Source organism: Juglans regia, chromosome 8 (genome assembly GCF_001411555.2).
Source record: "Juglans regia cultivar Chandler chromosome 8, Walnut 2.0, whole genome shotgun sequence".
NCBI classification, from domain to species: domain Eukaryota; kingdom Viridiplantae; phylum Streptophyta; class Magnoliopsida; order Fagales; family Juglandaceae; genus Juglans; species Juglans regia.
The window spans coordinates 3,493,597-3,508,075 of NC_049908.1; the positions used below are offsets into that span (position 1 = coordinate 3,493,597).

Sequence of the window (14,479 nt, forward strand, 5' to 3'; positions counted from 1 at the left end):
ATATAATTATTTTAAAAAATTATTTTTTTATGTGAATCCTATATTTATTTAATTTTTTTCAAAATAATTACAAGATGCTTACACACTTACGATTGTAACTCTAATTTCTCTTTTAAAATGAAAAGTGTTACCTACTACAATCATAAAAAGATCTTATTGAAAGAAACTCACAAACTGACATGATTTTATATGATACGTTAAATCTATTTTACAATAAAAATAATTTTATAATCGAACATATTACATTAAGCACATATGTTTATAGATTTATTTTTTTGAATCTTTTTGTGACTAAAAAACTTCTATTTTTAAATTCTTTAAAATATGTCGTTTCAGTCCATATAATTAAAAATAGTCACATTCGAATAAAAAAGAGATTTTTATCGATCTTCAAAAATATATAATACTTTGATAAACAAGATTAAAATAGTTCACTCTAACCTAATTTTGAAGGAATATCACATCTGAAAGAAAATTGATGAACTAAAACTTAAACAAGATTAGAGTTGAGTCTCCCATGTACCCGATGTTATCTAGTTCAAAAGAGCTTGCTTCTTGGCATCGATGTTGGATACATGCATGAACAACTAATTCATTTATTTGCTTTTAACATGAGATATGAACAAAAATAAAAAAAGGTGCTTTTCACACGTGTCATTGTTACCGTCTTGTTATGCATCACAATGCTAGATTCATACGTATGCCTTTTGCCACTTTCCTAGATTTTGTTTTGTCCCTCTCCTGCCTGATGCCCGTAAAAGATCAACAACTCCCCAACAGACAAAAGTCGCAAAACCCAAGCATAACTGGGACATAGCAAACTCTTATCTGGAATTAGCCCTTCTTCTCTTTCTTCTTTGGTCCTTTTAGCTAGCTTCAACCTTCTTCCCAAATATACCCCTGTTGGGCCAAATATATATATTCAGAGCAACCCATATCTCTGTCTGTCTCTGTCTCTCTCTATAGAAAGAATCTAGGGTTTGAAACAGTGAGAAACAGTGAATCTTGCCCCATCGGTTTCTTGGTTAGAGAATCTTCACCATTTGCTCATATCTGTTTTGTCAAATAGTGTAGTTGGGGGGTTTCAAAGTTGCAACCTTTTTTTCTCTGTCTGTTCTGCAACTATATCTTGGAGGGTTTTTGACCTTTTTTATGTATATGCTTGCTTGAATTTTAGTGGGTTTCCTCCAGTGTTTGCATATGCTTGAATTGGTCTGTTGAAATTTACGTTTAGGTTGGAATGCTTGTTTTGAGGGGGGCTGCTCTCGATTATGATTGTGTGTCTGTGTGAGACTCTGGGTGACTATGGATTTGATTAAGTCTTTTCTCTTGCCTCTTGTTTGGGTTTTTGAGGAGGCTGAGATAAATAGAAGGAAGTTTTGAATTTTATGTTATTCGTTGTTTGGGATTCGGTATAATGAGGAAGTCGTATTGCCTAGACCGAGTTAAGTGTTTGTTTTGCACGGATTTTTCTAGCAACCAACCAGAGGGCTGAAGTTCATAATTCACCAGTAGAGGGTTAAAGCTTATGTATTTAGCAGTGCGCACATACGAAAGTTCTGCGGATATTGGGATTGAGAACATGTTGCTTTATTGGGATATTGGTCCCGACCCCTTTCAATAAACGCACTTCTGATATTTAATGAGTTTATTGAATGTAACTATTTTATTATTTCTCAATTGAAGTCTGCTAAAGTATGCTTTGTTCTAGTTTTTTAAGCCATAAACCTACATATTTTTCCTTTGAACGCAGTGCACCTATTTGCGATGTAATTGAAGCATATAATATAATGCGTTTTCTCTCATAATTATGCTTGATTTGTTCTCCTCATTTGTTGTGCAATCAATGGTGGGTTTTCAGGAGACCATGTGAGAGTTCCTGATACTAGTAGGAAAGAAAGGAGCATATCAATCTTCCTGTAGTATGGCAACGGAAAGTCCGATCAGAATTTCAGAAACTAGCGGGAAATGGCCCTCCCATCAGGATGCTGCAACCTTTGCGGCGTCATCTGCTAGCATGGCAGCAGAGGAGTTGGGGTTGCTTCTGAAGGGCCATAGGTTTCATGGCAGGGGGAGGGATGTGGTCCCGAATCGAAGTGGAAGTGCACCGCCAAGCATGGAAGGTTCATTTTTGTCCATTAATAACCTTTTTTCCCAGCAGACTTTTAACTCGAATGCAAGCTTGGCAAGTCTAAACAGTGCTATTCAAAACCATGAGTCTAAGGAAGAACTGCGTGCTGATCCAGCTTATTTGGCTAACCTAAACCCTAGGCTTCCCCCTCCGCCCATCTCATCAGAGAATCACGGCACCATACGCCACATCGGTAGTTTTGGCGATAACTGGCCATTGACTTCTGTTGATGATAGTGGCAATGGTTCTCTGCATGTGTCTCACGGAACCCTTTCTACCCAATATGAAGAGTGTGAAGATGATCAGTCACCCCAAAAACCTTCTGATGATTGGGTAGATGAGACAAGTGGGTTTTGGTCTGTGCAGGAGGTGGGTTCATTGGCAAGTCGACACAGAAATGTAGTGGATTTAATACAGGTAAATCTTTGGTATTTGAATATGTCATTCCCGGAAATTGGAGCAATTCTAACCGGCTGTAACCCCCCCCCCCACACACACACACACTCTCTCTCTCTCTCTCTCTCTCTTCGATGAATTACACATCTACCGCACTGAAAACCTTGATTTTTCTTCCCGTGGGTGTAAGTCTCTGAGTTGTTTGGAAGTGATGAGAATCTGCTTCAAGTCTTATCCCATCATTTTTAATGTGTAATCATTGCCTCAAAATTGCAGGAAGATTTTCCCCGTACTCCGTCTCCTGTATATAGTCAGCCTAATTTGTTAAGCCATGGAGTGGTAGAGGAAGCTGTTGAGCACAATGTTGATTCCAGTTCCTTGTATGATCCCATTATCAGCACATCAAAAGGTGTCACATCTACTCTTGTTGCCGACGATAGAAGAGCACCATCAAATTCTGATCATTTGGATGGCACCGTTCCAAGTTCAGCATCTCCTGATCATTCAGGAAGTGGCGATGTAAATGATTTTGACATCACTAGTATTGAATCTGAAATAAAGGCTCTTAATATATCTAACCTTCCAATTCCAGAAAGTGGAAAGAATCAAGAACAATGGCAACATAGCAGCCAGAATAGTTTGTCGCAACACCAGGTACACGAACAACAGAGCAATTTATCTCAATTTCCGAAGGGCAAGTCTCAGGTGATATCTCAAGGTCTAAACTGCACATACATTGGTATGAATCAGTTTCCCCAAAATCCCAGCAAGTTTACAGCAGAGGTACAACCAGTACTACAGTCATCTGGGTTCACTCCTCCACTGTATGCAACTGCAGCGGCCTACATGACTTCAGCAAATCCTTTCTACACTAATTTGCAGGCCCCAGGCTTATATTCCCCTCAATATGTAGGTGGATATCCTTTGAGTCCCTCAGTTGTTCCTCCGTATGTTGCTGGGTACCCTCCTCATGGCGCTGTTCCTCTCGTTGTTGATGGAACTGCTGGTCCAAGCTATACTGCTCAAACTTCCGGGGTTTCAGCTGGGGGAAACATGGCACATGGAGCTGATATGCAAAATTTAAGTAAGTTCTATGGACAGTTTGGTTTTCCACTACAACCTTCTTTTTCTGATCCTATGTATATGCAATACCATCAACAGTCTTATGGTGAGGCATATAATGGTATTTCTGGGCATTTTGATCCATTGGTATCTAGAGGTAGTGTTGATCTTGGGAGCCGTGTTAGGGCTCTTGATTCGCAGAAAGGATCCAACATTGCTAGTTATTTAGATGACCACAAATTCCATCAGATAAATGGAGGCCTGAGTAATATAAACCCAAGGAGAGGGGGGATGATGAGTTCTAATTATTATGGAAGCCAACCAAACTTGGGTTTTCTGATGCAGTACCCAAACTCGCCCCTTGCTAGTCCAGTTTTACCCGGATCTCCTGTTGGTGGAATTGGTGTTCCTCGGGGCAGAAATGAAATGAGATTTACTCCAGGTTCCAGTAGAAATGCTGGCATATATCCCGGATGGCATGGTCCAAGAGGCTTTGAGAGTTTTGATGACCCTAAAATATATAATTTTCTTGAAGAGTTGAAATCAGGCAAAGGTCGCAGATTTGAGCTGTCTGATATCGTAGGACATATTGTTGAATTCAGGCAAGTTTCACTTTATTCAATTTTCTTTTCATGTGATACTTCATTTATTTGCATTGTAAAGTAAGTCATCATGAATTTCTTACGCCAGTGCTGATCAACATGGGAGTCGATTTATTCAGCAGAAGTTGGAAAATTGTAGTGTTGAAGATAAGGCGACTGTATTTAAAGAAGTTCTCCCACATGCTTCTAAACTAATGACTGATGTTTTTGGTAACTATGTTATTCAGAAGGTAAGTTTCTGATATGCATCTATAAAAAAAAAAAAAAGTTTCTGATACACAAAACAATGCAAAAAATTTTCTGTAAACTTATTTCTAATACGCTTATTGCCTTAATGTTTTTATTTCCTGTTTACTTGTTCTTTTGTGTGCTTCAGTTTTTTGAGTATGGAAGCCCTGATCAGAGGAAGGAACTTGCAAATCAACTTACAGGGAAGGTCTTACCTTTAAGTCTGCAGATGTATGGCTGTCGTGTAATTCAAAAGGTATGTCTGCATTTATATTCACTTATGTCATCCTGCAGCATTAATATGGATCTGTGCTTATTCATGTGCTGTTTCCATACACTTTAATACCCTTTTTTGCTGTAAAAATAATCTTCGGTAAGCAGAGTTGGCTCTTACTTCATTGAGTGGTGGTGTTGGGAAAGCATTGGCTATCTTATGCTTCATAGTGAGGTGCCTCGGGATTTATGGGTTTTGATATTCAGCACCCTTGGGATCGTGTAGGCCATGCCCCAACAGGTGATGGAGTCCTTCTAGAGTCATAGAAATATAGAAGTTTGGAGGACGGTTTCTTTGTGATTAATTTGGTGTTTTTGCAATGTATGTAATATATTTGAAGACCTTGAGAGGATGGTGACAGAGTTAAAAGCCTTAATATTTAACACCCTTTATATTTGGATGGCTGCACAAAACTGCTCCCAGTTTTCTAGCCTTCTAGATTCCTAGGATTTTTCCTATATTTCTTCTCATCACTAGTTGGCCACATAGTTTTGTACACTTCTTGTGTACTTTGGTCGCGTCCTTTTATGCTTTGAATAAGATTACATTATTTATTAAAAAAAATAAACTAATTTGATTCTATACCGCTCTAGGCACTTGAAGTTATTGAGCTTGAACAGAAAGTACAGCTTGTTCGAGAGCTGGATGGACACGTTATAAGATGTGTTCGTGATCAAAATGGTAATCACGTGATACAAAAGTGCATTGAGAGCATTCCAACAGAGAAAATCGGGTTTATCATATCTGCTTTTGGGGGCCAAGTTGCCGCACTTTCTATGCATCCTTATGGTTGCCGTGTCATACAGGTAATGTTACACTTGAATGGTGGAAGCACTTCCTCTGTCCTTTCCTTTACCTCTCTGCATAACACTAAGAAGCTGTTTCATGATGATTTGTTGTAGAGAGTTCTAGAGCATTGTACTGATGACCTGCAATGTCAGTTTATTGTGGATGAGATCTTGGAGTCTGTTTGTACTCTTGCTAAGGACCAGTATGGAAATTATGTAACCCAGGTTAGTTTATTTTGTTAGTGCCGCGACACTTGTAAGTTTCTTCTCTGCCTCTCTCTTTAAATCCCTCCTTGACACTTGTAAGCTGCCTTTTATGGCTTTATATACTTGCTGAGGATTAATCTAGTTCTTGGGGGCAATTTTGTGCTGATGTAATTGGATTGGTGTTAATCTTTCATAGAATGACACAAAGGGATGGTATTTTTCTATATAGTCAAAGAATGTCTTTTATTTTTTTTTTTAAAGTATATAGTCAAAGAATGTCATTCATGGTTTTTGGGAGTTTTAAAGATTACGAGTTCTTGGTCTTTTAAAAATGACTTACTCCATTGATTGATATTTTCCTTTTGGCCGGGAAGCTCTTTGCATAGAAATAGTAAGGAAAATCATGTGGTCATTAAACATTAACCAAAAAAGAAGTAAAAGGGAAAAGAACCCATTGGTTTTTGGATGTGGTAGCTTTCAAAGAATCAATGTGATTTTAGATGTGGTAGCTTTTAGATGCTTTTGCAGATGTATGTGATTTTATATTTGTTTGTGTTATTTGTCTTTGTGGAATTTATTTTACATTTTGAACTGTGTACCTGAAGTTATTTTCCTCCATTTCTTCTGGTGTATTCGTGTCAATCGTTGGATGGTAATGCAATGCTTTTGTTGATTATTTTCAGCATGTATTGGAGAGGGGAAAGCCTCATGAAAGAAGTCAAATTATGAGCAAGCTCTCAGGGCATATTCTTCAACTGAGCCAGCATAAATTTGCTTCAAATGTCATTGAGAAATGTTTGGAGTATGGTGGCCCCGCTGAACGGGAACTGTTAATTGGAGAAATCTTTGGGCATGATGAAGGAACTGATAATTTATTGGTAAGTCAAACTAGATTATGTATTTTTATTGGGCTTATATACGTTAATACATGCATTGTGTTTTACTACTCTCTGGAAAATATGATATAAATTGAAATGAATTTAGTCATGGAAGTGATAATGTGTTGTATCCTTTAGCTTAAAAATTTTATGCTTGAGCTTTTTTTGTTTTTTTAACTCTTGTATACATCCTATATACTCGGGCTTTGCCTGATCTTTTATTCTCATTAATAAAATTTCTTACTTATAAAAAACTTTGTGCTTTTTTAATCATTTGTAATTGTGTTCTTTGGCTTAAAATGTGAGTCCTCTTGGACCAACCATGTTTTAGGTCAGTATTTAGTTACTGTACGTCTATTGAGGTTTAATGTTCATTTATAAATACTGGGCCTGTGCATGATGATAATTCTGCCTCTCCTTCTCATTACCTTGAAGTTTTGTTGCATAATCAGCAATAAGGCTTTCCATGGTGTTATTAGGAGAGTTGTTGAACAGCTCTTGATGTGATGTAGTCTACATGAATTATAAAGTCAAATCTGCTTTTGAATTGCTTTGCAGTAGGACAATTTGTTTTCTTCTTGCTTATATTTGACATCTTGTAGACAATGATGAAGGACCAATTTGCAAATTACGTGGTTCAGAAGATTCTTGAAATATGTTCTGATAATCAGCGGGCCATATTGCTTAGTCATGTAAGAGTTCATGCTCAGGCTTTGAAGAAATACACTTATGGGAAACACATTGTTGCTCGATTTGAACAGCTATTCGGAGAAGGTATGTACATATAGGGATAAAATAAACAAGAATGCACTTCTTTTGTGTTGGTGGGAGAGTTTTTTGATAATCCATTCCCTTATGTATGTGTTAGCACACTAGTCAAAAAACTTGTCCACCTTTCAGTTGTATTTTCTTAGTTGTCATTTACACCCTGTCAACTCTGCTCCCCCTCATAATTTTTTAGCGCCATTTTCTTGAACATGATATCCTTTTGCTAACTGCTTTCAACTTTGGATATGAAAAACTTCTGAAACATTTGAGGCACATGAATAGCTATCTGAAAAGGCTACAAAGATTATAGATGCGGTGGTAGATTAGTATGTTTATGCACTGCAATCAAATTTAATATGAGTGAAATAGGGATTTTGAGTGCAGTGCGGAAGCTGTTCTGCTCTGAATAAATGTGCAGTTTTATGAAAAGTTACAAGGACACACTTTATAAGAACCAAAAGGATTGGAAACTTGATAGAAAACCAGGAAGGATTCTCTTTAGTCTTTTCTCATGTCCTTGTCATGGGGAATTATTCTTCTTTGAATAGATGTGGCACTTCCCAATGAATTAATGAAATTACTTATTTAAGTAGCAAAATTGTGTTGGGAGTATGGGAGAACTTGTATCCATATTGATTGAGTGATTCGATGGCCAAGAAGTGCCTTAAAGCACTCACCAAGAAGTTTATCTAATATACTTTTTTTAATTAGTAAGACTAGTAGAGCTTGTAAAAAAGATTTGTAAGATGAGTTTTATTGATGATCAATAAAGGAGTAGTGAGGCAACTAAAGTACGGTATGGGTGTACAGTGGATATGGCCCCCGGGCAGGGGGGAGGAGGTCGATCATATAATGAACTTTGTTGATGCAATTAAGTTCAATGAGCAAAAACAAATATAAGGAACGTAAATGAGCAGCCTTAAAATGGTCCTGACCTGAAGAGACTTATTGGAAAGAGAGAGAAAAATACGACTTTATTACTTTTTTAGTTTTTGTTTATTTTCCTTTTAATTGTTCTTAAGGTAATATGTAACGTTTATAAAAAGCAAAAATTTCTCATTCCCAAGCAATGTGAGATCTCATTCACCACCTACCTTTATCCTTATCATATGGGGTATCACAATCTTCTTCTTTTAAATTTTCGGCGTCCTCGTTGGGCCTGTCCGTTGTAGGTGACATTGCCCAAGTCCCACATTTCTAGTTGAGATAGGCTCTGATACCATTCGTAACGCTATAATAGAAGACCCAAACTACATGGTCTATACTTTGAAAGGACTAGTCAATGATACAATCTCATTGGAACTTTATAAAGAGTAAGAACTTCTCATTCTCAAGCAATGTGAGATCACATTCATCACATACCCTTATCTTTATCATATGGGATATCACATAATATGGTAATTTGACTTGAGTCTTTAGGATTTGGCTGATTTTGTGGGCAGTTTTACCAAGACACGGTACTTTAATGTGGTTGGAATGTCTTGAACCCCATTAATTTAAGTATAGGGGTTGATTAACTTTGGGCCTAGAAATTATGTTCAGGAGTTTACTTGAAGATTGCTTGTATGTATGACTCTGGTTATGCAGGTTTTGGAGGGAATAAAGTTTCAAAATTGAAATCTTTATTTTCTTTTTCTTATTCATCCTTCTGTATATTCAATCTTGAGCCCCATGGCTGGCGTGATTACACCATTTATAGACAGAAATCAAATCTGCATGTCTTCTTAGCTTATGAGGGTACCTATAAGTTTCATAGGTCATGTTTGCAGGTTCTTCTGTATTCTTCTTGTGCGCTTGGGCTATACCTTATATGAATTTTTTAATAAAATCTTTGATTACTTATTAGATTACTTATTAAGAAACATAAGTCCACCAAGCGCTAGATCACTCTCTCAAAGGAGCTTCATCTCAAATTGTCTTTGTTCCTTTCCTCATGCAGAAAATCCTACATCTGGATCCTGATGCGAAAAACTGGGGGAATCAGCCAGGGCTCTTGCCTGTGCCGCTCTGGCATGTATTTCTCGCCTCAGTAGAAAGAAAGGAATGGCATGAGAGTTGTAGTTGTTTCTCGAGAGGGCCTTCCAATTGTCTCATTTATGCAAATTCGGTAAGCTTCCACCTAAGGAAGCTTCAACCAGTTTAATTATTACTGAAACAGGTCGATGTTGTAAAGTGACTGAATATATGTACATGTTAAAAGGTGTGGTTTTATATCTTTACTGTAGGGTGATTGGTTTAGATTGCAATGCAAGGGTAATTATTTGGAAGGAAATCCTTCCTGGGTTGTAAAAATTATTTACTGGTGTGTGGTTTTTAAAAGAAACTTGTTTGTGTAGTCAGTACTTTACATTTGCAACTATAGAAAAGTGGCAACCCAGGTTTACTCTCTTATAGTCTTCATGGGTGGATTGCAATTAAGGTCATCTTTTGGGTATGAACCGTATTTGCAATACGTTTCTTCTCAAATTAGATGAGAATTAGGTTGGAGCAACTGCATCTAGCTAAATACAGGAGATCAAGTCTGTTGTTAATCCTGCTGCAAAGTCGTCATTATCATATCTTTATATTAACTTTTGCTGAAGGTAGGATTTGTTAGATCTTTGTTCATTCTTATTTCTTACGGATGTTTTAGCAATAGTAGCGTATTCAGATGGCTAATTGCTCAGCTTCAGCCCTCAATCCTGTACTCACCTCAGCATTTTTCGAAATAAACTTCGAAATCTTGTCTATACTGAATTGTTTGGATTCCACAAAACAATAACCATGCACGATGGAGTCAAATACCCTTTTTCGCAAGTATAAACAATAAACAATGCTTGAGGAATCAAATACTCGAAAAGTTTTTAACAAACCACAGAAAACATTTCAGTTTTCTATTGGATAAACAAAAATGCCAAAACCATTTTATCTACGATGTTCCTCGGGATCCCTCATATAGCAGGGGCAGATTAAAGCAGTAATGTTTAACATCACATCTCATGCTTGCAATGGACCCCTAGATGCCCCTGATGAGTGATGAGTACAAATGCCTCGGTAAACACAATATCTAAGCACTAAAGGGAACACCCTTTTAACACAATATAGGCCTGGTGTAACTAATCAGAAGCGAGGCTTTCGTTTTCGAGCTGTGTATTTTGTATCCAGGGGTACCTCATCCCCTCTTCTCCTCTTTTGTTCTTTCTTCCTCAGTATCCATTCTCTCCCTTTCCCTTTCTTGGTTAATTTTTGTTTTTTCCTGGGTCTGTGCCTGTCTGAGATGCAGACCTACATGACAAAAATAAATAGATTATGTGTATTAAAAAATTATCAGCACAAACAAAAATAAAATGAAAAAATTAGTCACGTTAGGGTATCTACAGGGAGGGAGGGCGAGAGAAATTCAGAAAAACTCACCGTCTGTTCTGCTTCATCATCACTGCTCTCATCCTCTGAGCAACTCTCCCCATCTTCACCTTTTCCCTTTGGAACAGATGTGCTTATAGATGGTGGACCGCAAGTGAGGACAAGGTATTCTTTTCTTCTCTTAGTACTGTTATAAAGAACCATGCTCAAGTCAGTGAACCATAGAAGATTCCAGGAGCAAAATGCAATTAGGCTGAACTTGAGATGTTTTACTTCAAATTTTCTATTAAAATTTATCACCTGAACATTCATATCCTAAATGGATGCTAGTCATAGTATAATATATTCTCAGAAAATCCACTAAAGCAAATTTGAGCTAGTCATTCAATTTTACACCCACCTCTTATAGGAAACAATATGTTACTGGTTAAGAAAAAAAGGGGCTGGTGAAAAGCTACACACGGTATTATGTGAGAATATGAGTTGTAAAATGCTATAATCTTTGGAGTAGACAATAATACCATGACACGAATAACACATATCAAAGTTTAAAAAGATGGCAAACTCCTGCCACGTGACATAACCAATAAGTCAACAATTAATTGGTTCAGAAGTTTCTATCTTTTGATATACCATACACTTTGAGTTAGTTCCATAAAATGAAACAGAACAAACTTGATGATTATAATTTCTTTAGGCTATATACGTGTGTGTGTGCGCGCATGTATACAGAAACCTCATTGAGCTTCATGATATTCTCTTCATTTCTTTTCTCAGCCAGGGCAGGTCATGTTTTAACAAGAAAGGTGTCCAGCTAAACATAAAAGAAATTATCCAGTTCATTAGGATTTCCAGGAGTAAACAAGATTACACTGGTAACCTTGATAGAAACTTCCACAGCAAGACTGCGGAGTTGCTTTGCATACACATTACTTATTACTTCAAACAAAATGAGGAATACCTAAATCTAAAGCATAAAGTGAGAGTAGATACTTCGTGTCATGAGTCTGTTTGCGTGGAACTTAGCATAATGGGTAACTTTATGACAAGAATAGATGAGCATAACAAGGGAATTAAAAAATAAAACCTTGAACTTGTGTCTGCTCCAAATGCTTTTATCATGAACAGCAACCATTTTCACATGCAAGAAGACTAGTTTATTATAAGATTGACCAAATAGATCATTTGCATACCTGTGTGGAAAATCCACGACCATACCACCAGCAAATCCAGCACGCATTGCAAAGCTCAAAATCAATTCACGCTGGGCTAGATTTTCAGGATATAATTGAAACACTGCTCTGGCCCCCCTGGCTAAGCATCTGTATAATGATCCAAAGAAAGCCCTAACAAAAGATTGAGCCAAACACATCAATAGATTCAATACTACAGTAAAAGAAGCATAACAGCATGGATCATGCTTATCTCCAAGGTAGAGCAAGAAAAGAAAAACCAAAAGATAAATACGTGCATATTTCGCTGTAATTACAGCACATCATTTTACCACAACAGTGATATATAAGAATGAGAACATACTTCAATCTTAGTCGTGGATCGTGAGAGGTCCTGTCAGCATTGCATAACCACTGCATTGCCAACTCAAAACACGGAAACAATGAGCAAAATACTTCAGGTGGATTTTTAAATTACATTTTTTTTCTTTTCAAAACCAAAACAGAAGGCAAACCTGAACAGCAGAGATACTGATGGCCCCATCCATTACCCCAGGACGAAGTCCCAGGCCCTACAAAACCATTTAAAGCACATACCATGATAAATTTCAGTTGAGTTAAAACCAATTGCTCATGAAGTTCAGGCCAAAAGTTTCCTACATTTTTCTTATTGCATAAAATCACTTTTTAAAATTCAGGTATTGGAAAAAAAATTCTAAAGTGAACTGAATCAACAAATGTGCTAATTGAACCATGTCATTACCCCAGCATTAACAGATATGAATGGAAAGCTCAAACTTAGGTGAATACCTGTCCCATGTCACTAAGTAGAAGGTCACCCTCTACCTCCCGCTCCAATGCAACATCTAAATTCATGAAAAAAACTAAAATAAATAGAAAAGAAAATGGAATGAAGAACCAAGAGAGAGAGAGAGAGTATTTTCAATTTAGATCAAAACCAAATTTTGCATACCAAGCATCGACTGTGAAATATCTAGACCAAACCATTGGTGTCCATTCTCAGAGAGAGTCTCCCCACTAAGTCCTGATCCGCAACCTACAGAAAACCACAGACGTCAAAGCTAGCTTCCTCATGTTTAATTAGTCTCTTCTTGAATTTTAAATACAATATGGCAAGGCTCAAAAGCCATCTGCAACTTTGATGAAATCAAACAATATCATAACTTTATAATTTGAAAGCTCAACTTCCAAACTCCTAATATATGATCCAAGAAGGCCTTTTCTTTTCAATATTTATATTTAGGTGAAACAGAAAAAGACGAGTCATTATTCTTCACTTTTTGATAGGTGAGAAAAACGAAATATCCAAACATTCAAATGCCTGAACCTAATGAAACAGTCTACTCACTTGATTCGCATTCTTTTCGAAGTACCACCAAAACAAATGAACACGCGTTTCAGTACCCATTTTTTCCCAAATTAAGCAGTCTATCATTAACCCCTGAAAACCACTTGTATTTAAAAAAACACATACTTGTACGGACAGAGTTAGAGAAAGAGAGTTTACCAATGTCAAGGAGCAATCTGGGCACTCCATCATCAGGCAGAGCAAGAAGCTCCAATGCTCTCTCTGACAACTTTGCCTTTTTATCATCACCCACAACAACATCATCATAGATAAAAAAAAAATCCCAACTTTCCAATTCAGAAAAACACATGCACCCTCCATTTGATTACAAGGAAAAGCATAGCATAAAAAAAAAAAAAAAAAGCCCTGGTTCCCATAAATTATTTCAAGTAATTTCGGTGCCAGGAAAACAAGAATTTCCACTTTCATCACAATTTTTTCTAGGGAACCAAACACAGTGGGATGGGGAATGTGGTACCTGAATTTCCATTATGCGAGAAGAGGAGGTGTACTTCCGAGCCTCAACATCGTTATAGAATATCTCAGGGGGCGCTTGAACCTCAGGCCTCGACGACATGACCACCGAAAGAATTGAAAGCCGAAGATTAAACCCTAGATAGTGAGCAGAAGAGCTTGCACTTGCAGCTTCGGATTAAACTGGAACGCTAAAGAAACCCTCAAGGACTTAAACCCTATGGGGGGCTACTATGAGGTCGGGTCGGGCTAAGAGAGTCTCAAGGACCGGTTTGGTTAAGAGATGAAATAGATGGTCTTGACTCTCATATGATAGATAAAAATTTAAAAGATGTTATTAAAATATTATTTTTTAATATTATTATTATTTTAAAATTTAAAAAAATTAAATTATTATTTGAAAAGAAGAATTATTTTATCTGAAAATTTAAAAAAATTATAATAAAAAGATAAAATAAGATGAAATACTAGTGAGGTGCTGTACAACGTACTTGGCTCCGGTAGAGTCGGGCTTGGCAAATCGGATGTTTTTTTTGTTTATTTTTTTTTTTAAAAAGGCAGCTAATTAGATTTATTTGGAATGAAAACAAATATATGGATTATTATTGAGACTACCAAATTCTAAATTCTGAGATTAATGTTATATGAAATACTACCATTTCCCTGGGTTTTATTATATTCTAAATTGTACCATGATTTGAGTTAGATATATATTACCCTTAGATGCACAATCACCGTTAGATTAAAAAAAAGACAGTTAGATACTTGATGACAGTTAGATCAAAATA

At 36.8% G+C, this 14,479-nt stretch overlaps 2 protein-coding genes across 2 annotated transcripts; one reads left to right on the plus strand and one right to left on the minus strand.

The window, feature by feature from the left end:
- Positions 1–810: 810 nt before the first annotated feature.
- LOC109018920 (pumilio homolog 6, chloroplastic-like) lies at positions 811–9,721 on the plus strand. Its single transcript, XM_019001115.2, has 10 exons — positions 811–1,024; positions 1,862–2,548; positions 2,804–4,191; positions 4,280–4,421; positions 4,568–4,675; positions 5,287–5,499; positions 5,596–5,706; positions 6,372–6,566; positions 7,169–7,340; positions 9,274–9,721. Exons 2-10 carry the CDS (start codon positions 1,925–1,927, stop codon positions 9,294–9,296), a joined length of 2,976 nt encoding a protein of 991 aa, XP_018856660.1. The 5' UTR covers positions 811–1,024; positions 1,862–1,924; the 3' UTR covers positions 9,297–9,721.
- A 434-nt stretch (positions 9,722–10,155) lies between these two features.
- LOC109022165 (18S rRNA (guanine-N(7))-methyltransferase RID2) lies at positions 10,156–13,974 on the minus strand. The gene is made up of 9 exons (XM_019004991.2): positions 13,696–13,974; positions 13,377–13,452; positions 12,822–12,905; positions 12,659–12,714; positions 12,364–12,420; positions 12,213–12,262; positions 11,870–12,022; positions 10,728–10,863; positions 10,156–10,598 (listed from the first exon to the last, which is right to left on the minus strand). Exons 1-9 carry the CDS (start codon positions 13,792–13,794, stop codon positions 10,434–10,436), a joined length of 876 nt encoding a protein of 291 aa, XP_018860536.1. The 5' UTR covers positions 13,795–13,974; the 3' UTR covers positions 10,156–10,433.
- Between the last annotated feature and the right edge of the window lie 505 nt (positions 13,975–14,479).

What these genes read in the sequence shown, in the direction of transcription:
- LOC109018920 (XM_019001115.2), top strand. Translation starts at nt 1,925, where the DNA reads ATGGCAACGGAAAGTCCGATCAGAATTTCAGAAACTAGCGGGAAATGG. An exon ending in GTAACTATGTTATTCAGAAG is followed by an intron (nt 4,422 to 4,567) that starts GTAAGTTTCTGA and finishes TGTGTGCTTCAG; the next exon opens with TTTTTTGAGTATGGAAGCCC. An exon ending in GCTGTCGTGTAATTCAAAAG is followed by an intron (nt 4,676 to 5,286) that starts GTATGTCTGCAT and finishes ATACCGCTCTAG; the next exon opens with GCACTTGAAGTTATTGAGCT.
- LOC109022165 (XM_019004991.2), bottom strand. Translation starts at nt 13,794, where the DNA reads ATGTCGTCGAGGCCTGAGGTTCAAGCGCCCCCTGAGATATTCTATAAC. An exon ending in CTCGCATAATGGAAATTCAG is followed by an intron (nt 13,453 to 13,695) that starts GTACCACATTCC and finishes GATGATAAAAAG; the next exon opens with GCAAAGTTGTCAGAGAGAGC. An exon ending in TCAGTATCTCTGCTGTTCAG is followed by an intron (nt 12,263 to 12,363) that starts GTTTGCCTTCTG and finishes TTGGCAATGCAG; the next exon opens with TGGTTATGCAATGCTGACAG.